This window comes from Aphidius gifuensis, linkage group LG6 (genome assembly GCF_014905175.1).
Source record: "Aphidius gifuensis isolate YNYX2018 linkage group LG6, ASM1490517v1, whole genome shotgun sequence".
Lineage (NCBI taxonomy): Eukaryota > Metazoa > Arthropoda > Insecta > Hymenoptera > Braconidae > Aphidius > Aphidius gifuensis.
Window position 1 is genome coordinate 2947543 of NC_057793.1, and position 21662 is coordinate 2969204.

At 23.2% G+C, this 21662-nt stretch overlaps 7 protein-coding genes across 15 annotated transcripts in view; 4 read left to right on the top strand and 3 right to left on the bottom strand.

Moving 5' to 3' along the window:
* Positions 1 to 15: 15 nt before the first annotated feature.
* Positions 16 to 1878, bottom strand: LOC122858852. Of its 2 annotated transcripts, none has more exons than XM_044162051.1 (2): positions 1754 to 1878; positions 16 to 1037 (listed from the first exon to the last, which is right to left on the bottom strand). In XM_044162051.1, the coding sequence occupies exons 1-2, from the start codon at positions 1769 to 1771 to the stop codon at positions 495 to 497; spliced, it is 561 nt and encodes a 186-aa protein (XP_044017986.1). In that variant the 5' UTR covers positions 1772 to 1878; the 3' UTR covers positions 16 to 494. The 2 variants fall into 2 exon arrangements, with proteins under 2 accessions (XP_044017986.1, XP_044017984.1); XM_044162049.1 differs by lacking the exon at positions 1754 to 1878 and adding an exon at positions 1134 to 1176.
* A 140-nt stretch (positions 1879 to 2018) lies between these two features.
* Positions 2019 to 4548, top strand: LOC122858851 (endochitinase 2). 2 transcript variants are annotated; one of them, XM_044162048.1, is made up of 5 exons: positions 2019 to 2226; positions 2930 to 3010; positions 3095 to 3378; positions 3427 to 4074; positions 4136 to 4548. In XM_044162048.1, the coding sequence occupies exons 1-5, from the start codon at positions 2185 to 2187 to the stop codon at positions 4515 to 4517; spliced, it is 1437 nt and encodes a 478-aa protein (XP_044017983.1). In that variant the 5' UTR covers positions 2019 to 2184; the 3' UTR covers positions 4518 to 4548. The 2 variants fall into 2 exon arrangements, with proteins under 2 accessions (XP_044017983.1, XP_044017982.1); XM_044162047.1 differs by having other exon boundaries at positions 2020 to 2226; positions 3095 to 4074.
* A 510-nt stretch (positions 4549 to 5058) lies between these two features.
* On the top strand, positions 5059 to 5928 carry LOC122858853 (dual specificity mitogen-activated protein kinase kinase 1-like; the record flags this gene model as incomplete). The annotated part of the gene is made up of 2 exons (XM_044162052.1): positions 5059 to 5262; positions 5332 to 5928. Coding segments are annotated over exons 1-2 (753 nt in total), but the record flags the coding sequence as incomplete, so codon positions are not given.
* Positions 5929 to 7311: 1383 nt separating this feature from the next.
* On the bottom strand, positions 7312 to 10095 carry LOC122858854 (zinc finger protein 33B-like). Its single transcript, XM_044162053.1, has 4 exons — positions 9622 to 10095; positions 8877 to 9501; positions 8623 to 8777; positions 7312 to 8521 (listed from the first exon to the last, which is right to left on the bottom strand). The coding sequence occupies exons 1-4, from the start codon at positions 9793 to 9795 to the stop codon at positions 7961 to 7963; spliced, it is 1515 nt and encodes a 504-aa protein (XP_044017988.1). The 5' UTR covers positions 9796 to 10095; the 3' UTR covers positions 7312 to 7960.
* A 784-nt stretch (positions 10096 to 10879) lies between these two features.
* Positions 10880 to 12970, top strand: LOC122858855 (probable WRKY transcription factor protein 1). The gene is made up of 2 exons (XM_044162054.1): positions 10880 to 11097; positions 11163 to 12970. Exons 1-2 carry the CDS (start codon positions 10973 to 10975, stop codon positions 12763 to 12765), a joined length of 1728 nt encoding a protein of 575 aa, XP_044017989.1. The 5' UTR covers positions 10880 to 10972; the 3' UTR covers positions 12766 to 12970.
* A 473-nt stretch (positions 12971 to 13443) lies between these two features.
* LOC122858856 (protein takeout-like) lies at positions 13444 to 14960 on the top strand. Its single transcript, XM_044162055.1, has 4 exons — positions 13444 to 13555; positions 14012 to 14104; positions 14316 to 14591; positions 14656 to 14960. Exons 1-4 carry the CDS (start codon positions 13492 to 13494, stop codon positions 14958 to 14960), a joined length of 738 nt encoding a protein of 245 aa, XP_044017990.1. The 5' UTR covers positions 13444 to 13491.
* Positions 14961 to 16050: 1090 nt separating this feature from the next.
* Positions 16051 to 21662, bottom strand: part of LOC122858863 (protein Fe65 homolog) — a 90320-nt gene continuing 84708 nt past the window's right edge. For 5 of the 7 annotated variants that reach the window (XM_044162063.1, XM_044162064.1, XM_044162067.1 and 2 more), the window contains 11 exons: positions 20874 to 21085; positions 20423 to 20541; positions 20228 to 20340; positions 19935 to 20133; positions 19724 to 19851; positions 19599 to 19604; positions 19282 to 19532; positions 18997 to 19199; positions 18672 to 18848; positions 18412 to 18582; positions 16051 to 18296 (listed from right to left, as the gene is read on the bottom strand). In XM_044162063.1, the coding sequence (XP_044017998.1) occupies positions 18433 to 18582; positions 18672 to 18848; positions 18997 to 19199; positions 19282 to 19532; positions 19599 to 19604; positions 19724 to 19851; positions 19935 to 20133; positions 20228 to 20340; positions 20423 to 20541; positions 20874 to 21085 (1558 nt within the window). In that variant the 3' untranslated portion in view covers positions 16051 to 18296; positions 18412 to 18432. The remainder of the gene's footprint in view (positions 18297 to 18411; positions 18583 to 18671; positions 18849 to 18996; positions 19200 to 19281; positions 19533 to 19598; positions 19605 to 19723; positions 19852 to 19934; positions 20134 to 20227; positions 20341 to 20422; positions 20542 to 20873; positions 21086 to 21662) is intronic. The other 2 variants (XM_044162065.1, XM_044162068.1) reach the window with 1 other exon arrangement.

Below are 21662 nucleotides of genomic sequence, written 5' to 3' on the forward strand. Positions count from 1 at the left end.
AAAAAATATCATGGTTATCATTACGATAGTAATCAATAATTATTTAGCATATATTTTATTTTTTATTTTTATTATTCAGTATTGAACGTGCTTTAAAAATAAACCAAATCAATTCCGCTTAATGATGCAACAAGATAATTTATATAAATAATTTCAAAATGACTGTACTTCTTTGTTACCAAAATCCTTGATAATTTTTTATTTTTCCTTAATTATTTTCTTGCAGATTTATCATCATTAAAATTGTGATTCAACAATCCTCCAAAATAATGTCATTCTTAAGAAAATTTTCATCTAAAATTGCACGTTCGGCACTTGAAAAATCTTCAACAATTTAATCAACAAAAGCCTGCCAAGAAATAGCCAAGTAAAAAATTATATCTCATTTAAATAATTACATTTAATAATTATACTTCAATTGAATAATAAAAATGTTATTTTCCTAAACCCTGATTTATAAAATTTAATTAATTTTAATATTAGTAATGCGGTATTTAGTAAGGTGATGGATAATCTGTTAGAACTGATCCAGTTGAAAATATTGCACCTGGACCACCAAGTAAACCACCTTTATTTGAAAACCATCCATTACCACCAAGTAAACCTTGTGGTTCTAGTCTGTCAGTATAAAATCCATGATCTTCAAGTCCAATTAAATGCAACAAACCAGAATTAATTGACAATTGTCTTTTAGATCTTGTTAAATTTTTTACCTCATCAATTTTATAATTATTCAATAAATTTTTTAATGATTTAAGCTGGTCTTGAAAAAATACTTTTGGTGAAAATTTTAATTTCTGTATAAATGGCTGTATCAATGATGAAAAATAATTATCCATTGACATCATCGTGGAATTATTTTCACTATCAGAAAATAACATTAATGTTGTTTCATTTTTTTTATCTTCATTATTTTCATTATCATCGATTAATTTATCTTCTCTTGAATTTAAATTTTTTATAATTTCATTGTCTTCTTCAATTCCAAATTGTGATTCAAGCAATTGTCTTACTGGGCTTGATTTAATCATCAAAACCTACAATTAAAAATAACACAATATTATTTTAAAATTAATATTAAAAAAAATTTACAATTAATATTTTTGTCCATCACTCAATGAATTCTCACTAACCCCTTGTAAAATTACAAAAATTAATATTATTTTTTTCATTTTATACTCGTTGACGTATGTAAATAATATTAAAAAATTAAACAACTATATTTTTCTCAGTATTTTAATTTAATTTTTCGATTGAATTTTCCGGTGAAAATTTTTAAATCAACTGCACTCGATAAATGGCTTTTGATTGAGTCTCTCCCAAGTATTTCTATGAAATATATAATTTTTTTTTTTACCACCTAAATCTACCTGAATATTTTACCTCATATTATTTCAAAAAAATATTACAAATAAAACAAGTTTATCATCATATATGGGCACCCGTATTTTTTATATATTTACCATAAATATTATTTTATTTTGCTTGTATTTTAAAAATATACCAAACGATAGTAAAAGTGTTTTTCTATTTTTATTTATGCTATATATAATCATTTGTTTTCAGATAAAATAATATAAAAAATTTTAAATACACATAGACGGAATAATAATGCTGGTAGAATTTTAATATCAAATGTTCAAAGTATGTAAATTAAATAATCTTCTTTTATCTTCAAAAACCGGTTAAAAGTTTTTTATTCAATTTTACTTTTTGTCACTATGGAAAAAGTTGAAATCTTGTACTGACTCACCTTACATACATCCTGCATCAATACACCTTTAATTTATTTTTAATTAAATTTTTAAATAATCAAAAAAAAAATTGATAAATATATGTAAAATAAAAATAAATATTATCGTTGTAAAATAATTATTTCAAGTTTAATATTTTATTAAATGAATCATTAGTATTTAATATTTTTTAAATGACATTTAAATGTATTTCTCGTTGGATACAGTGGAACCTGAAGATACCTGGAACCGTTATAGTTGTTGTCCAGACATCGACTCGACCAATCCAGTCTTGGTTTACCATTCGTAAGATCGAGTCGACGACGATTGTGACCGTAACATTGAAAGTTCATTGAGCTCTGTAACTTATTATAAGAAAAAATTTATCATTGTTAATAGACATTATTTAAACAAACATTAACAACAATTTAATTAATTTTATTTATTAAAAATGAAGTGTGTTTACCTGGCTTTTGTTTTTTTGTTTATTCAGGTGAGTTGAAATTAATTTTCTTTTTTTTTTTTCTTTTTCTCATTCCCCTTAAACTCAATATAATTAAATATAAATACCATATAGTATTTGAATTATTAACAACAGTTAAAAATTGATTAAAAGGTTTTAAAAATTTATCATCAAGTATTAAGTATTTCATGAATTTTATTAAAAATTTTATTAAAAAAATAAATAGCTGTAAATGAAAAATAACTTTTTCTTTTTTTTTTTTTTGTTGATTCAAGTAATTATAAAAGCTGATTAGGTATTTATTTATATAAATATGTATGTATACTTTGATAGACGTTTTAAATAACTTTGAAATTATAATTTTGATCGTTAAATTTAGATGAAAATTAGCTGAAGATATTGTAGAATGAATTTTCAAACGGATCAGTTATAATTGAATTTCATTGTCGTCAAAATATATATACGAGAAATGCGTTGGAATACGTGACGGATTTCCGTTATAAAAAATACAGCAATTTGCAAACCTGTCATGAATCATTAAATCTTGATGTGAGGTTTTTTTAATTATTTCTAAAAAATAAATTTACCGTCAGTGAGAAAAAAAAATCAAATGGTTTTTTGAATGATTGAAAAAATAAAATTAATTTATTTTATAATTATGTGTTGTCTTCTTTTTTAATTAATTAATTAATTAATTAATTTTTTTATTTATTTTATTTATTTATGTTTTTAGGTAAATGCTGGAGTAGTTAAAAGACCACCAGCATTTGCAGCTCCAGTTTATTCAGACTCGTATCTTCCAGCAGCAATGCAGGTGATAAAAAAATTAAAAGAAAAATTTCCATGAATAAATAAAATAAAAATAATATTTTCTAATTAATATTTTTCTTCTTGAAAGGTAATATTCCATGCTGTTGAACAATTAAAAGCAATTGGAAAAGAAGAAGCAGAATTGGCAGCAACAACAACAACAACAGCAACAACAATTATTCCAACGACAATATTCCCAACGACAAAAATTCATGAGCCTGGTCAAGTACAGCCAATGCCAACAGTTCCATCAGTAGTTAAACCAACAATTGCAGATTCAACAACAACATTGGAAAATGAAAAACCAATGTTGTTAGAACAAACAACTCAAATAACATTAGATAAACCAACAGTTGCAGATTCAACATCAACATTAAATGAAATAACAGTCAAGCCAACAGTTGCAGATTCATCAACAACATTAAATGAAATAACAGTCAAGCCAACAGTTGCAGATTCACCAACAACATTAGAAAATGAAAAACCAATAGAATTGGAACAAACAACTCAAATAATAATTAAAAATAATAAAACAGAAATGAATAAAGAATCATTTGTTACGTTAACTGAAAAGCCAGCTATTTTTTCTGAATTAACAACAATAACAGCAAATGAAAAACCAGAATTAGGTGGTGAAACTCCTGAAATAATTTATGCAACACCAGAAACAAATCATGAAACTCCAGAGACACCTGAAGAAACAAATATTAATCAAACTTTAGATGAAAAAACGACAGTTATGTCAATAAATAATATTGAAGTTACAACATTGACTCAACAATTAGAAAGTGAATCATCAGAATCATCAGAATCATCAGAAGAAAATAATAATGATAAAAAAAAAGTAACACCAAGTATTGATAGTGTTGTTCAAGAAATATATGGTATTGTTAAGCCAAAAAATAAATCAAAAGAATCATCATCATCATCATCCTCTGAAGAATCAAAGGAATCAAAAGAATCAAAAGGATCAAAGAAATCTAAAGAATTAAAAGAATCTAATGAATCAAAAGAATTTGGTGGTGAACAAGAAGACAGCTATGAAGATGAAAAATATGATGAAAATAGGTAAGAAAAAAAATTTTAATTTATCAAAACAATTATTTACTCAAACAAAAAATTATTTCAGGTTTAATCTTCTTGGTGAAAAATTATCACAAGCTCCACGACCAAGTCTTTCAGCACATCTTCGTAAAGAAAATATATTTGAAAAATGTTCACTTCATAAATTAGCACTTCTTTATGATTCACTAAGTAAAGATGCAAGAAAACAAGGATTTGCAAAATACGCTGGTTACTCTGATGAAGTACTAAAAACTTTGGCTAATTCTTCAAAAGGTGGTATTAGCCAACAGCTACAAATATTACTTGAAAAAACAATTGAAAAAAATAATTACACACGTGAAGATTCAAAATCAAAAGCTAAATCAATACTTGATGAATTAAAAAATCCAACAAGTGATATACACAGAGATCTCGCACGATTAATGCCCCTCAATTTTGGTGTTTAAATTATTTTATTTTTTTTTTATTCAAATGTTTCATAAGAACATGATAAAACCAGCATGATAATTAGCATATCATTATATTTTTTTTTTTTTCATAATAACTGTAATCATTATTTTTTTTACGAAAAGAATAACATTTATTTTAAAAAAAATTTATTTATGCAATAAATTTAAATAGTGATGAATGAGTTTTTATTTTGAGATTAATAAAATAAATATATGTTGAGAAATAGGCCAGATGTTTTGGCACAGATGTTCCATGGTAATTTAGGTAAAATCAATCATGAAATTCATGACACTATTGATTGAACATATCAATAACAAAAATTTTGGTAAAAAAAAAAAATTAATTCTATATAAAATTCGAGTAAATTATTATTATTTATTAATTATTAGTTATTGTATTAAATTTAAATTAAAAAATGAATATTTTTAGACGATAATAATGTCAAATAATATATGAATTATTTAATAAATTATTTTTTGGATAAATATATGACTATTGTTAAAATAATGACGATAATAATGTTGAAATAATTAAATTTTCAGTGTGTCACTGTTGAGAAAAATAAAAACGTGATATAAATAATAAATGAAAATTGTGAAATTTATTAAATACTACGTAATATATAAAAGTTTGACTAAAGTCTTTCAGTCAATCATAAATCATCGACAAGAATCTTTCGTAAATAAGTGTTTCAGTATGGAAAAAATAATAAATTTTGGATTATTAGTTACGACGGTATTTGTAAGTAAATAAATTAAGCTTAATTTGATAAAATAAATTAATTTTTGTTATTTAAAAATTATAAAATAGATGCTGACGAGTTTAACAGATTCATCACAAATAACAAAGCTAGTACCAGTTGAAGAATGGATTGCATTTAAACATAATACACGTAATGTTAAACCAATTGATAAATTTATTGGTAAATTACGTGCAACATATGATTTTGTTTTTCATAAAAATGATAATATAAGTAATATTGAAAAATTACTTGCAAATGAAACAATAAAAAATAATAATGATGAATCATATAAATTAGCTAATAAAAATTTACAAAATAATAATATTATTAATAATGAAAATGTTAATGATAAAATATTGGATAAATTATTAGACGAAAGTTCAACAAGAGAAAGTTCAATTAAAAAATTATCAAAAGGTAATTGGCTTGATGATATTGATATTAAACCTTTGGATAAATTAGTTATTGTTAGTGATAAAATGGATGACATTGAAAAATCAGATAATGTTGAAGATCATTTAAATCTTCAGCTACCAGCAGTTGTTGTTAAATCATTTATAAATTGGCTTGAACATGCACTTGGTTTTTCTCAAGGTTTATATCTGAAAATTACAAATTCAACACTTTCTAATAATAAAAATAATAATACAACAATTTTTAGTAATAATTCAATGATAGATTAATTGAATGAAATTTAATTTTGATTTATTAATAGAATTTGTTTTAAAACAATGACAAATTTTATGATGGAAATTTATTTTTAAATTGTTGATAAACTATTGTATTTATTATTATTGAATAATAAAATTTTAAAAAATTATTAAATTATTTCGATTGGATAATATTGTAACCTTGAAATATCATGTAATATTTTTTTTCATAATTTTAATATCATATTATTGCAAAATTAAATGTTTTTAAATGATTAATAATCAGTTCACGTATGACAATGAAACCATTGTGAATACGGAATAATTTTTTTTTAAGTAATAAACATAATAACGAAAATTATTTTTTTTAAAAATTACGTAAATAAGAAAAAATAGAAAATAAAAATAAATTAAATTATAAACTTGAAAATAATAGTTACTGTTTATTTATTTAAATAAAAAAATAATTATTTAATAAAAAATAAAAAAGCCTTATTTTATTAACTACATTTTTATTTTTATTGAAAAATATTTTAATTTGAAAAATACAAGTTTTTATTTTTCTTAGCTGCAATTTCTTTTTTTATTATTATTTTTTTTTTTTTGGCAATTGTTATTGTTAATAACAATACAGACGATCATATTATCTCTCATTTATATTTCTATTATTATCAAATATATTTTTTTCAGTCACTCAAACTGAATGTATTTGTGTTAAATAAAAATATGCCATAAAAAAAAAAATATAATGACAGTATATGACTTATTTGGAAATACAAAATACTGCAATTTTTTTATTTTTTTTTTATATTTTTTGTGTGAGCAAAAGGTCTTTGGTTCTATCGTTATTGTTATTATATGTTTTATCTTGATTACATGATAGAAAAAATAAAAGAATAAATAAATAAATTGAATTATCAATTTTTATAATTTTTCTTTTTTCATTATTACAATATGAAAAAAAAATGAAAAAATTAAATTGCAACAAAATATCATTAAAACAGTTGATGTAGTAAAAAAAAATTGAATCATTATTTGAAAGATTATATTTTATAAATTATGAGCACTAAAAAATATATGAATTATTGACTTTTTTTTTATTTAATGTCAAATTTATTTAACTTTATGTTATAAAAAATAAGTAAAAAAAAATTAAAATGATAGAAAAATGGAAGCTTTACAATAATGGCAGCGATACTGTCGTAATGTTAATGATTAATCGAAAAAATTATAAAATATATATTCTTCTACAATTTTGTAAATTAATGTGGTGTTATTTTGACAGTGTATGTAATATATAAAATTAATCATGTAATATATAATGTATTTAAAAAATAATTTGATTATAATTTATTATTTTTATTCAACATATTATTAATTGTTATGTAAATATTAATAATTTTTGAAAAGAAAAATACTTGTTATATCAATTACATCACTGACAAATTCACTCACAATTGCCACAAAATTTTAGCAGACTAGAAAGACTTTGGAAAGTCTCATTATATGTAAAACTAGTCTATCAATTGATTCGCAATAGTTTAAAAAAACAAAAAAACAAATTATATTTTAAATTTGAAATTGATATATACGTTTTGTTATTAAAATTATCGCTAAATATTATTAAGACAAAAACAACTTTTCGGCGAAATTCGAGCCAGCTGATTCACAGCCAAATGTTGCAGTCAATTTCTCAGTAATTACGTTACCAAAATTAAGGCAAATTTTACATTAATTATTATTAATTAAATTTGAAATTTTTAAATTTATTTATAATAATTATACTAATTATTTTTTCTTCATATTATTTATCAATTTCTACAGTTTATCTATTTGTTAATTCGAAATTTAATATTTAAAGAAACAAAGCAATTTTTTATTAGAAATATAATGCTAAATTTATGGGAAGATAATTGCCGGCCTATTCCAACAACCCTGATTCCTAAAACTAATTATTATTAAAATAATTAAATCCAATTTATTCATACTACTTTGGGAGTTTGTCTTTTTTTTAAAAATATTTTTGTTAGATTGTTTAAAAAATAAACTAGGATGGCATTAAATATCTAGTATTTTGTGGCAATATTTCATTCATATTAACAGCTTGTTGTTGATGATGACTTCCATCTTTCATTAATTGCTCTTTAAACAATACTGTATTCATGATACTTTGATCTTTTTGAATACTTTGAAGATGTTGAAAAAATGTTGTATCTTGTTTAGCAATATTACCATCTTTAAGTATATAACTCAATTCGAATTTTGGAATGTCATTAACAATTTCAGTTATATTATTATCTTTAATGTTATCGGTAATATTAATATTAATATCTTTTTTAATTTTTGATTTTTTAATACCAAGATGTGTTTGTGTATGTTTATTCAAATGATCCTTACGTGAAAATGCTTTTTGACAAACACTACAAGTAAAATTTTTATCACCTGAATGAATGACATAGTGTCGTGTTAAATGTTCATTACGTTTAAATGCTTTTGAACATACTGGACATTTAAATGGTCGTTCATCAGAGTGTCCTCGCATATGTTGATCTAAATGTTCTTTTCTTTTTAACATTGCACCACATTCTTTGCATTGATATTTACGTTCCTGCAAAAAAAAACAAAATAAAAATATACAAAATAAATTATTTATTATTGTATAATTATATTTAATTAAAAATATATATTTTTTTTCATCAATATAATTACCCGCACATGTCCTTGTATATGTTCTTCAATTTCAGTCTTTTCATAACATGCCAGATTACATTCTGGACAATAATACAATACAGCACCATCAGCTGCTATTGAAATTTTTATTTCACCACATTTCGCTTTAAAATTTCTTTTTTTTTCAGTTTTAGCTGGTGCTGGTGGTACTGATGATGATGATGATGATGATGTTGCTGATGGTGATGGAGTATTTGTTTCTGTTTGTATTTGTTGTTGCTGATGTTGTTGTTGTTGTTGTTGTTGTTGCTGTTGTTCAATTTTAATAATTTGTGTTTGTGTAGAAATATTTTCATTGCCATCAGGAGTTTCCATATGAATATTAAGATCACTTGGATTAATATCATTCATTAATTGATCATTTAAATAATTATTACTAATTAAATTTGTATTTCTAAAACCAGCAACATTTGGTATATTTAATATATTATTTTGTAATAATTCTGGTCTAATATTATCATCAATTTTATCACGTTTTTCACTTAATTTAAGTATTTGATGTAGTGTTAATGGTAATGATGTTGCTTGTAATTTTTGTAAATATTCAGTCATTGTTGAACTATCATGTAAATTAATATGTGATTCATTATTTTGATTATTAATATTATTATCGTTATTAATATGTATATTATCTTCTTGTTTTATTATTATTGTTTCTGTTTGTGATGATGATGTTGTTGGCAAATATGTGTTTGGTAATATTCTAACTGGTAAATTATTTTGTTGTACAGTTATAATATTGTTTTGTGAATAAGTTGGAATGTTTAATGCTTGAAGACTTTGTTTGTCACATAACTGCATCAATGCATTTGGACTTGGCCAAACCAAAGGACTTGAATATTTTGTTGCTCCATTTGTCTGTAAAATTAAAATACAAATTTTAATTTTATTATTTAGCTATGATATTATATTAATTAAATTGTTGTTGTTATTGTTTTTGTTGTGTCAGTATTAAATAAATTTTAATTGATTACTTACCAGCAATGTTTGCTTTGTTTGGTCTAGTCCAGTTGTTGTATAAACAGTACTAGATGGTGCAACAATTTGACTTGTATTAACTGAATATATTGAATTTGTCAAAGAATTTGATCTTGATGTTAATTCAGAAAATTGTGGCAAACCTTGAATACTATTATTCTCTAAAAAATTCATTTTTTTAACTGATAAATAAAAACAAAATTAAAAATTATTATTTTCACTAATTGTTTACTCAATTAATGACAAAAATTATCGGCCTATTGTTTTAACCTCAAATTTATATATTTGAAAAATTATAAAACACACTTGATTTATATGATAAAACTTTGTTATTCAATATACGTTTTTAATTAATCACATTTTTAATTATTAGATAAAATTGGCTTTATGAGTTTTTAATCACCACAGTTATTTATTTTTTAATAAAAAAAAAGCTGAATAAATATGTAATTGTATCAAACTGGCGTGTTTGGACGGTCAGTTTGGCGTCGTTTGACCAATAAGGCGTATTTAAAATGGCCGTCGCGCATCGCTTTTATAAATTTTACCCGCGAAATTTTTAAATTGTATATTTCATGTAAATAAATTATCTAAAAATCAATATAAAAATATTTTATACTTTTTTAAAAATTATAAATTATATTATTTATTATTTTTATTTACTTAATTAAATTTTATTTAATACCATAATTATTTAAAGGAAAAAAAATATTAAAATAATTTTTTTCTTGTTTATTTAAGATTGGTATTGCTGCGGTTGATTTCATAATAATAATAATTTTTTTTTTTTCGTCAGGTTTGCTCAGGTTGATTGAATGTTTGTTTACACACACTAAATTTATAGATAAAAAATGCGTAAAATTACTCAAATTAATTATGAAAAAAATGCTAATTTCTGACTAAAAAATATTATGTCAATATTTCAACAGTAATAACACAGTGTTTGTTTGTTTTATAATAAATTTTTTGATGATAAAAAACATGATAATAAAATGAATATTATGATGTAAACAATTGACATTTACGTGAGGTTAGTGTTTAATATTATTTTAAATAATTTAAACTAAAAAAAAACATTAATAATTATATTTGTTGTATAAATTATTTAACTATTTTTTAATTAATATTAATGTTAGAAAATTATTGTAATTTATTTTCTATTTTTTGGACAAAAATGCAATCATTTATTATATTTTGACTTGACAAATGTCATTTTGACTTAATAAATTTTAATCAACTTGAATTTGCTTTTCATTATAATTACATGTTCATTTTTTTTTTTTTTTTTATTTCTAAATTAAATTAAACAAATATCTATTAAATTTTAAAGAAAAAAAAAATTATTTAATGCATGGCAAAAGCTTTTAACATAAATATTGAAAGTCTTCGAGAAAAGAGTCGAGAATTGTTATTAAAAATTGAAAAAAATTCAATAATTGTCAGTGAAGAAATTAAAAATTTGCACTCAGAAATTCGGTATATTTATTAAATTATTTTCTTTGAAATGGAAAATTGTTAATGTTGTATTTATGTCTCAACAGATTACCACAAGCTGAGAAAAAAAATAAATGTGTTATTTCAAGACCAGAGGGTCCAAAAGATTATTGGAAAATACGAAACGATTCAAGTGGAGTATCCGGTCTTCTTTGTCCAAATTTATTTGAAAAAGATAGTCAAATATTTTCATCTAGACTTGGTGATAATTGTGACGAGAAAGATTCCAACATGACAATTGGCGGTGGTAAAATTTTATTGACATCAAAGCCACAAATAATTCATTCACCATTGAGAAGACCAGTTCAAGGTTGCTACTGTAATGAGCCAAGAAAAATTCAACCAAGATCAGCAAGAACAATTCATCACAAGCCATTATCAACAGCTTGTAAACATTGTCAGAGTAATTATGAGCTCAATTACGATAAACAACATACTGAAAATACATTATTAACACCAGCTTTGAGTTATGAAACATTACAACGAGTTCAACGAATAAATTACACTCCAAGATCTCAATTTTTACGTAAAGTACAACAAAAATTATCAAATAATCATAGCTATCATCAGGATGTTGTTAATGGTGATGATAATCATCATCATCATGTTGAATTAACATCAACTGATAGAAATAATAATTTCGATAATGAAAGTCCATCTAGTCCTACAAATAAATATCGACATAATTTAATAAAACATCAAGAAAATAAACAAAATTTTAGACATGTAGAAAATAATTATAATAGCACAAGTGATAGATCAAAAAAATCTTCATCTGATGATAATGAAATTCAAGAAATTATTGTTACTGCTGATGTTCACAAATCAGATGATTCACCAAGTGAAGATGAGATAACTAGACTACAATTAAATCTTGAAAATAAATTAAAAAATCCACAAAAAAAATCATCAATTATAAATAAAAAAAATTCGTCAAATAAAAGTCTGGCAGTGATTGAAAAAACAAGAGAATCATCACCAGAAATTGAGACAATATTACCACCAAAAAAAATAAATAAAAATAAACCAAAAAAAACAATTTCATCAGTATCATTAAAAAATAAAAATGAATTATCTAAAAATAATGAAAATAATGATAATAATAAAAATAAAACAACACGTTTATTGACACAAAAAAATTGTTGCTATGATAATTGTTTAATTAATGAAAAAAATAAAAAATATAAAAGAAAAAAAAAAACATTAAATTGTTGTCATCATAATGATAGTGATTTATCAAAATATTTATTACCTGATAAACCAGATGATGAAGCAATTGAATTACGTAAATTTCGTGATAAAAATTATTTTGATACACATGGTTCAAAAGCAACTCTCTTATCATCAAGTTCTGGATCGTCATTTGAACAATTTGAATTAAATGAAAGATTATTTCCTGAAAATATTGGACGTATAAGTCGTGATGATTTAGTTGTTTCAATGCCAATTTGTACGACAAAACAATTAAAAAAAATTCATTATTTTCCACGTAATATTGTACAACAAGAAAAAAATAATCAACATTTTGCATCGAAAAAATATAATCATGCAAATTGTCCATTGATTGGTCATGCTATTGATATTGGAGTTTTAAAAACTCAAAGACCAAAAAATAGTCTTGCTTTAAAATTTCAAGATGGTGTTTTTTAAAATATATAATAAATTAATAATTTTATCATTATCTTGATGGTTTTTTTATTTTTATTTTGATAATGAAATCAGCTAATTTATATTTGTTTTGTTTTATTTTTTCTTTGTATTTTATTGTATCGATTTGAATGAATTTTATTATTTTTAGAAAATTACTTGTATCAAACTAAAATCATGAAATAAATATTTATTTTTAATTATTTTATCCAAGTGTAATTTTAAATTTTATACAAATTATTGGATTATAATTTAAAACATAAAAGAAAGATGAAGAAAATTATAAATAAATTTAGTTTAATTTAAATTTTCCATCCAATCATCGAATCAAACAACATTAAAATTACTGTCATAATTAAATTACAAAATTTTAAAATAAAATTACCAAATACAACTCAACAAAAATAATATTTTGTCTTTAAATAATCATGAAAATAATAACAATATTAAATTTACAATTAAGAAAGATTGGTTTTTATTCATCATCGACATTTAAAAAAATTTTAAAAATGCATAATTTCATTTCATGGTTATCAGGACAACGAGAGATGAGAAGATTTATATATTCTATAGAATTAAAAAAAATAAAAAAAGAATGTTTTGCAGTGAAATGTCGACAAGTGACGAGTGGTGGGAGCAGGACTTATAAATGCATGTAATCTTTGACTAAGTCAATTCAGTCTTCAACAATCTGCAACAGTGTTTATTTAAAAATAAAAATAAAAAATTATGATTTTAATTATTGGATTATTTTTTTTGACATTTTCAATGTCAGAAAGTTCAACGTTAACTTGTAAGTGAAATGAAAATTAATTTAAATAAATAAAAAGCTAATTTTTATTATCAAAAAAAAAATAAATAACAAATAAATTCTGTTTTATAATTTTTAAAAAATTTATCTACTTGCCAATTTTTTTCTTTTTTGAATAATTGCATACTGATCTAATTTTAAAATATAATTAAAAAAAATTATTGAAAATTCATCAAATTTAAAACAAAAAAATGAAAAAAATAAATAAAAAAAATTATAGTGACTAGCTTGAACCAGCGATGAAAGAGAAAGTAAAATTAACCGGATAGTTTTACAAGTATGGAATTTCCAAGATCACTATTTGTACTGCAGATATTTATAATCAGATATTACGAAATTAATGAGTGTTATTTACAAAATTATCTACGAAATATATAATTTTTTAATTTACCATACATGATTTTTCATTCATTAAAAATTTAATATTGCATTTTTCAGCATCAAGGTTCAAAGTATGCGCAAGAAATTTAGAAAATTTATCAGACTGTGTCAATGAAGCCGCTGCAATTGCAATCAAAGAATTAGCAAAAGGTAATTTTAATTTATTTAAAATTTCAATTAATAACTGATAATTATATTAGCTAATTTATTATTGGATTATTGGAATTTTTTCTTTTAATTTTGTAATCATTATAAAAAAAAGGAAATTATTAACATTTTATCAAATCAAGTTTTCTTTTTAAGGCTTGTGTTATTTAACCAATGATTTTTAAGGTAAAATAATTGTAAATAATTGTTTCAGGTTATAAAGATTTAGATATTCAAGCACTTGAACCACTTGCAGTTGATAAATTTTCAATTGGCTCGACGAAATATCTCAAGCAACAGTATGAAAATGTCAAACTTCATGGTTTAACAAAGAGCCTTAAAATTACTGACTATAAACTTGATTTTGAAAATTTAATATTCAAATCAACAGCATTTAATCCTCAAGTTGATTTCGTTGGTAATTATAAGCTTGATGGTAAATTATTAATTCTTCCAATTCGTGGCAATGGACGTTGCAACATCACCATGAGTAAGTAGCTTTAAATTTTTTGTATTTTCGATTTTTAAATTTACAATGTTTCGTTTGATTGTAGAAAATTTAATAACAAAAAGTGAATTTCACGGTGAAAAATTTATCAAAGATGGAAAAGAATATATGAAAATTAAAAAATATATTATTAATTTTATACCAAAAAAAGTATTTATGGATTTTACAAACCTTTTTGATGGTAATTTACTTCTTGCTGCACCAGCAAGTTATTTTATCAATGAAAATGCTGATTTATTATTTCAAGAACTTCAAGAACCTTTTGAAAAATCATTTGCTAAATTATTCATGAAAATTGCAAATTCTGCATTTACAAAAATTCCATTAAATGTTATTTTTCCTGAAACGTAAATTAAGTATTATTTAAAATTTATAATTTTTTTTTTTTTTTTATATTTAAAAGAAAATGAATAAGCATTTTTTAAATATTATTATTATGTAAATATTTATAATGTAAATAAAATATTGGACGTTTTTTATGATTTATATTAGAACAATAAAATAATCTATTATATTGATAATATAATTTTGTTTAATGTTATTTCTTAGAAATTTAAAAAATTGGTTAATTATTGAATAGAAATATTTCGAAAAGAAACAAACAGGCATTTATTCACAAGAGGCGAGTGTAGCTACAATATTTCATTCAGTTGCTTTTATAATATATATAATTTTTTTTTTTTTTTTTTAATGTTTGTTAATAATAATCGGTCCTCTTCGAATTACACATACGAATGGGCGTGTTATACAGTGGGCGGGTTGTAGATAATTCAAAAAAAAAAAAAATCATATTTTCTTTAAGGTATTATCTTTGTTGTAATTGTCATCATTTTCATACTGATCACTGATCAGTGATTAGTAATCACAAAGCAAATAATAAAATATTAAATACCAAAAATTAAATAAATAAATTCCGTGACTTTTTTAAAATAATTATATAAATATGAAAAAAGTCGACAACAATAATGGACGATTTTTTTTATTATTATATGTTTTCTTTTCTTTCAACTGAACTTAAAAACTCAATAATAATTTTTTTTTTTTATAATGACACACTGGCATTATTGATCGAGCTTTTTATCGTGTTTATACAATATTTATTCATTTTTTTTTTTTAAACTTTTGTGCAGAACTGAGTACTGAGTTTATTATTATTTATTATTATTTTTTTTTATTATTTCTTGACCATTTAAAGAATTATTAAAAGTCACAGTTAAATATAATATTTTGTTTTTTTATTTCTTATTTCTAGTATCATCCCTCTTGACATTTAAACTCACAAATTAAACCGAAAAAAAAATAATTAAAATTGTGAAAATTTATTTATTTAAATGCCAAGTCCCACTGATTATTGATTATTATTTTCATCATTAATATATTATTTATTTTTTATTTTTCTCTTAATTTGTTTTCAACATTTATTAAGAGATAGTTAAGCTAATGCGCGTGTGTGTTTTTGTTTAATTTTTAATATCATGTATGCTGTTTTTTTTTTCTTGTGAGTTTCATGTGAAGTGTTTACTTTCGCTTTGTGTCTATCATTTTTTTTTTTTTTTTCTAAACTATCTTTATTATCAAATATCATACTGGATTTTATCTCTTCGTATTTTATTTATTTATTTACGTGCTAACAGTGTACGCAAAATTATTTACAAAAATGTCGTTCACCACTGAGCAAAAAAGTCAATAACATTACCCAATTATTTATTATGTAATATTATTTATTTCAAGCCAGAGAGAAAAATCGACAGATAATTCATGTCTACGTTTATTTTTTTTTTTAAATTTTTTTCTAGCATTTTCTTCGTCTCGATAAATTCGAGTCAACACAGTCGTCTAAGTTACCATATTTACAATTTTCACATTTCTCCATTGACAAATCATTCATGACATTATTTAATTACCTTCATTCAATTTAATAATAATCATTGTCGCATTTTTGTGTGATCGTCAGTGTAAAATATGTGTTAAATATATTTTATTTTTCTTAATAACTAAATACTTCATCGTCGCAATTTTATCTATTTAAAAGTCACATTGACGCGTCGATTTTGGATGTGTTGTGTATGTGTATATTATTTTTTTTAACGATAAATATAACATGCCTAAAATCAGTTACAAACATCATTTAAAAAAAAAAAAAAAGAAAAATTATAACACTTTTTTTATAAACGCAAATTCATGTGTTTATTTATTATTTTTCTTTCATTTTATGGATTAATTTTTTCATTCATTTATAATATTTATTAGATGTTAGCTTTAAATTTTTTTTGCACTAATATTTGTCATGCCACTTTAAATTATGCAATTACGCAAGCTCACCTATTATTTGCCATAAAAAATAACTCTTTTTTTTTTTTTTTTTATATGACTTGATGCAATTATCTTTTTTTATTATTTTTTTTTGTTATGATGATGAGGGACAAGCATTTGTTTAAATTTATTCTTCAAGTGTATTAATTGTTGTTATTAATATTTTTAAAATATTTATTATTCATCTGTACACTTGAAAATTATTTATACATTATTATTTAACGCTTGAAATGTTAACATATATATCCAAATTTTTATTTTCATAAATTACCAACATACATTATTCTAAATAAAAAAAATACTAAGCATTAATATTAGCAATTATATAGAAGGTCAATAATAATTTCTCAACGAGGTCAAAATAAATAAAATTCAACATCAACAGGTGAGCAAAAGAAAAAATTAAAAAACATTTTTAAATTAAAAAAAAAAAATCGTGATAATTATTTTTTAATCAACACATTTTTAATTGAGATATTTTTTTTTATTTCTCAATTTACGTTTAAATAAGCTCTCTATAGCTTATTCGAAATTTTAATTTATTTATTTCGACACTGATAAAAATAAAAATCACATTCAAATGTCAATTTTCACATTTACACATTTATTATAATTATTTTAATTTCCATATATTTTTATTTTCATCAACATTCAAATTTTTTTATTTATTTATTTTGAATGATACACTCTCACGACGCATCTTTTTCAGCCAATAATTATTTAATATTATCATTATTATTTTTTATTACTACTATTTGAAGATATAACACAGAAACATCATATCGACATACGTTGTAATAATCGCGTGGCATATACATTATTTATTTATTATTATTATTATTTATTTTTAAAAATTATTTCTCATCAACACCTTTATTAAATTATTATTTATTTTTTTTTTTTTCTCATTTCTCAGTAAGGATAAATCAATTTCATTATCGCAATTGAAATAAAAAAAAATCGAAATTCAATTACTTACTTTTCAATAAATTTAAATGAAAATAAAAAAAAATAAAATTGAAAATACTTTTTTTTTTTTTATCTATTTTCAATTTATTTAAATTTCTTTTTTTTTTTTTATTTTTAAGGGGGTTCATCCTCCTGAGGGGGACGGACGACGAGAATTTATATTGAATATTTAATTATTTAAAATATTATTTTCTATTAATTTTTTTTTTTTATTTTTAGATTTGAATATTTTTAGGGATTACTTTCCCAGCGAGCAAGTTGAATACGTCTCGTGTCTAACGACGGCGATAACAATGATCTCAATGAGGCACTCGGTGGTGAACCTCCAAAGTATTTGCTAGTCATAGGAGACTGTAGATGCCTGTGTCGTATCACCTCTCGCTCAGCAGGCAATGGCCACAGTTCCTGATAAATATATTAATTATTATTTATAAATATTAAATTAACAATCAAGCAATTATTTATTTATTTTACTTGTACACATTTGTTTGTTGTTTAAATTATTAATTTGAGGTATTACCTGCAGCGAGAGAGCCTCATCTCAAGATTCACCTTGTTTATTCCTTCGACCAGTCAATGAACCAACAAGTGATTTTAATGTTGCCCCAATTCCACGTCCATTTGGTGTACTAAGACTGCTTGCACTTCTAAATCCTTGTGGATGTGCATCAAGACACTTTTGGTACCTTAGCTGTATAATCAAAAAATAAAAAAAATTAATTAATTTAAATAAAATTTATCCATCAAACTAAACAATTAAAAATTAATATAAATATTTACCTTACAAGCAGCTTCAATTGTCTTACAAAGTGCTCCACTACTTGGTTCACAATTAAATATATGTGCTATAAAAAGATCTTGAGCAGTATGCATTATAAATGCACACTGTTTAACATTACTACCAATTCCCAAAAATGATAAATAACGTACTCGACATTCTGTTATCAATTTATCATCCTAAAAATCAACATAAAAATTGTATATTATTCAAGTTACATTTAGATATACTTGTATGTATAACAAGTAGAGCATGCATCTTGATAATGTTCAAGTAAAATTATTTTATTGCGTGACTTTGTTATATAATTCAATTTAAATGACTCACATTGGGTGTTAGTATGGATATCATGCTGGGTGCAACTGCAACGTTGACATTTTTCCACTGATTTATTGGTGTATTTGTCACCATTTCATCTATCGCATCATTTAGTACTTCCATACCTGATGGTGCTGTTACTTGCATTGAACCAAGATACTGTGCTTTTAATACTTTTTTTGGTTCTTCCATTGGTGTTGGAAATGATTGTGCTAATTGAATAAATAAATATATAATTTATTAATTAAATCTGTATAATAAATAATAATATTTTATATTTTTAAAATTACTTACTGACAAGTGGTGGATCATTTCTGTGAAAACGACGATGTTCTGTTGGTAAATTTGTTGGTCTTGTTGCTAAACTTGTTCTGCCATTAATATCAATTGGTTTTGCCAAATTTTGATGCAATGATCTTTCAATCATTATTTTTTTGCAAATATCACGAAGTGTATTGGCAATTGTACGTGCTGGTATATCACATCTAAACACGTGACACATAAATTTTCTTGTTGATCTGTCTCTTGCAACATATGCAAAGTCTCTGTAATAAATAAAAATTTTTATGATATTATATAAAATAATTATTTTAAATATTATTAATATTTACCTCTCACTGTTAGTTCCATTAAAAGTTTAATGCATTAAAAATTAAATTTAAATGTTTTTTTGTTAATTTTAATTTAATGAAAAATAATTATAGTTTTGATTATTATTAGTATTAATTTTTCTTACCGTCCATGATCTCTGCCAACTCCCCACACCCTCAATGTATGAATTGGTTGAGTATTAAGTACAGTTAAATTTTCAGGATCAATTAATTTAAGTGCTCCTTCATCAAGATCCATAAAAAGATCTTTTCCCTGTTGAATTAAATTAATAAATTCAATCAAAAATTAAATTATTATATTAAATATTAAAATGTGTGGATATATAATTTACTAACATCACCCCATCGTCCAACAACGTCCAGTAAATCGTTTCTCCCAAGTGACAGATCTACAATACATTTGTTAACAGCTTTGCTACTTCTCTCTGGAGTCAAATCCTCTTCAGCAATTTCAGTCCAACCCAATGACCTGACAGCAAATCTTATTGGCTTATCCCTGCTTTCTGATTCTACTCTTGCTGGATAACTTCTTCTTCTTTAAATCAAAAATGAACCAAAAAATAAATATACATTTATATATTTTATTTTTAAAAATGCTACAAATGTTATAGATAATTTATTTCATTTACTTTAATGATAATTCTTCTTTTCTTTTATTTTCTAATTCTTGATCAAGTGCAGAGCTTGTATTACTACGTGTCACTGTATTAATCATATTACCCAATCCATGAAAATTATTAATCTGCAATGAATTTAAATAATAATTATTAAATTTAAAAATAATACAAATAATTTATGTGTAAAATATAATTTATTGTCTTTACACTGTCATTATCCTTGACAAGACTTTTACGATTTTCAATTTTAGTATTCAATGGTGCTTCAGGTGGTTCACGTTGTATTGTTCCACTCTTAATGTGCCAGTAGTAGGGACCATCCTTGTCTGAAATTGAAGAAGAACACAGGAGGCGCGTGTCAGTCACCTGTTGCGCATTCTAGGTGTATATACATACATATATAAAAGGGCGAAAAAAAAAAAAAAACGAATTCGGGGGGCGGAGAATGATAATGGTACTAGTGGTTTTACTGGTCGATAAATTATTTGAAATATTTTGTAGGAGGTTTATTTGTAAAATCTTATGGTGAAATAAATAAAAATTAAAAAAAATAAGTAAATAGATAATTAGATAATTACTAGAATGGTCTAGGATAATTTACAAATTACAATTTCTCAATTTGAGAAGAAAAAAAGGGATGAATATTGGCAAAATATACCTTCATGTTTTTCCCAGCCTGTTGGTAAATTTTCATCTTTATCTTCAGATTCTCGATCATCAGATATTTTGTCATTTGATTGGTTTACAGTTTTTTGATCTTTTGGCTGTCTACGTTTAACTGGTACAGCATATATGTCTTCATTAAGTCCCTCATCTGTATGAGGTACTCCACCCATCTCGTTTGAATCGTTGTCAGTTTTTTCACAATAACTTTAATCAAATAAATAAAATTGCACATTAATATTCAACATAATACAAAATTAATTATAAAAATTGACAATTCAATTGTTGATTTTTTATTTTATAAATAGCTATCGTTAATTTTCAACAAATAAATTGTTTTTATCGTTTACTAAAGACCCTGAGTAATTAAAAAATCTTTCAAACGATTAATACAACTTTCCATCATCAATTCCTCAAAAACTATATTCAAGATTACTAGTATATAATATATACTCATTGGGATAGATAATTTTATAGTCTGCACAATGTGCTATAAAGCATTCAGTTAGCTCTTCTCTATTCCCAAGACATTTTCATTAAATTATCCTCGTTTATCCACAAACTGTGGAGAAACTTTATACCTTAAACCCGAATCAACTTTTCATCTCAAAATCATGCTGTAATAATATCTGCTGCATATAATATGCCCTTAAATTATCACTTTCATACGTTGAAAAAATAAATTATTATAAAAAAGTGATGATAAATTTAAATAACATGATTCTTTTCAAACACATTGAAATATATTAAAAAGTATATGAAATTGTAATTTTTTTGTAAAATA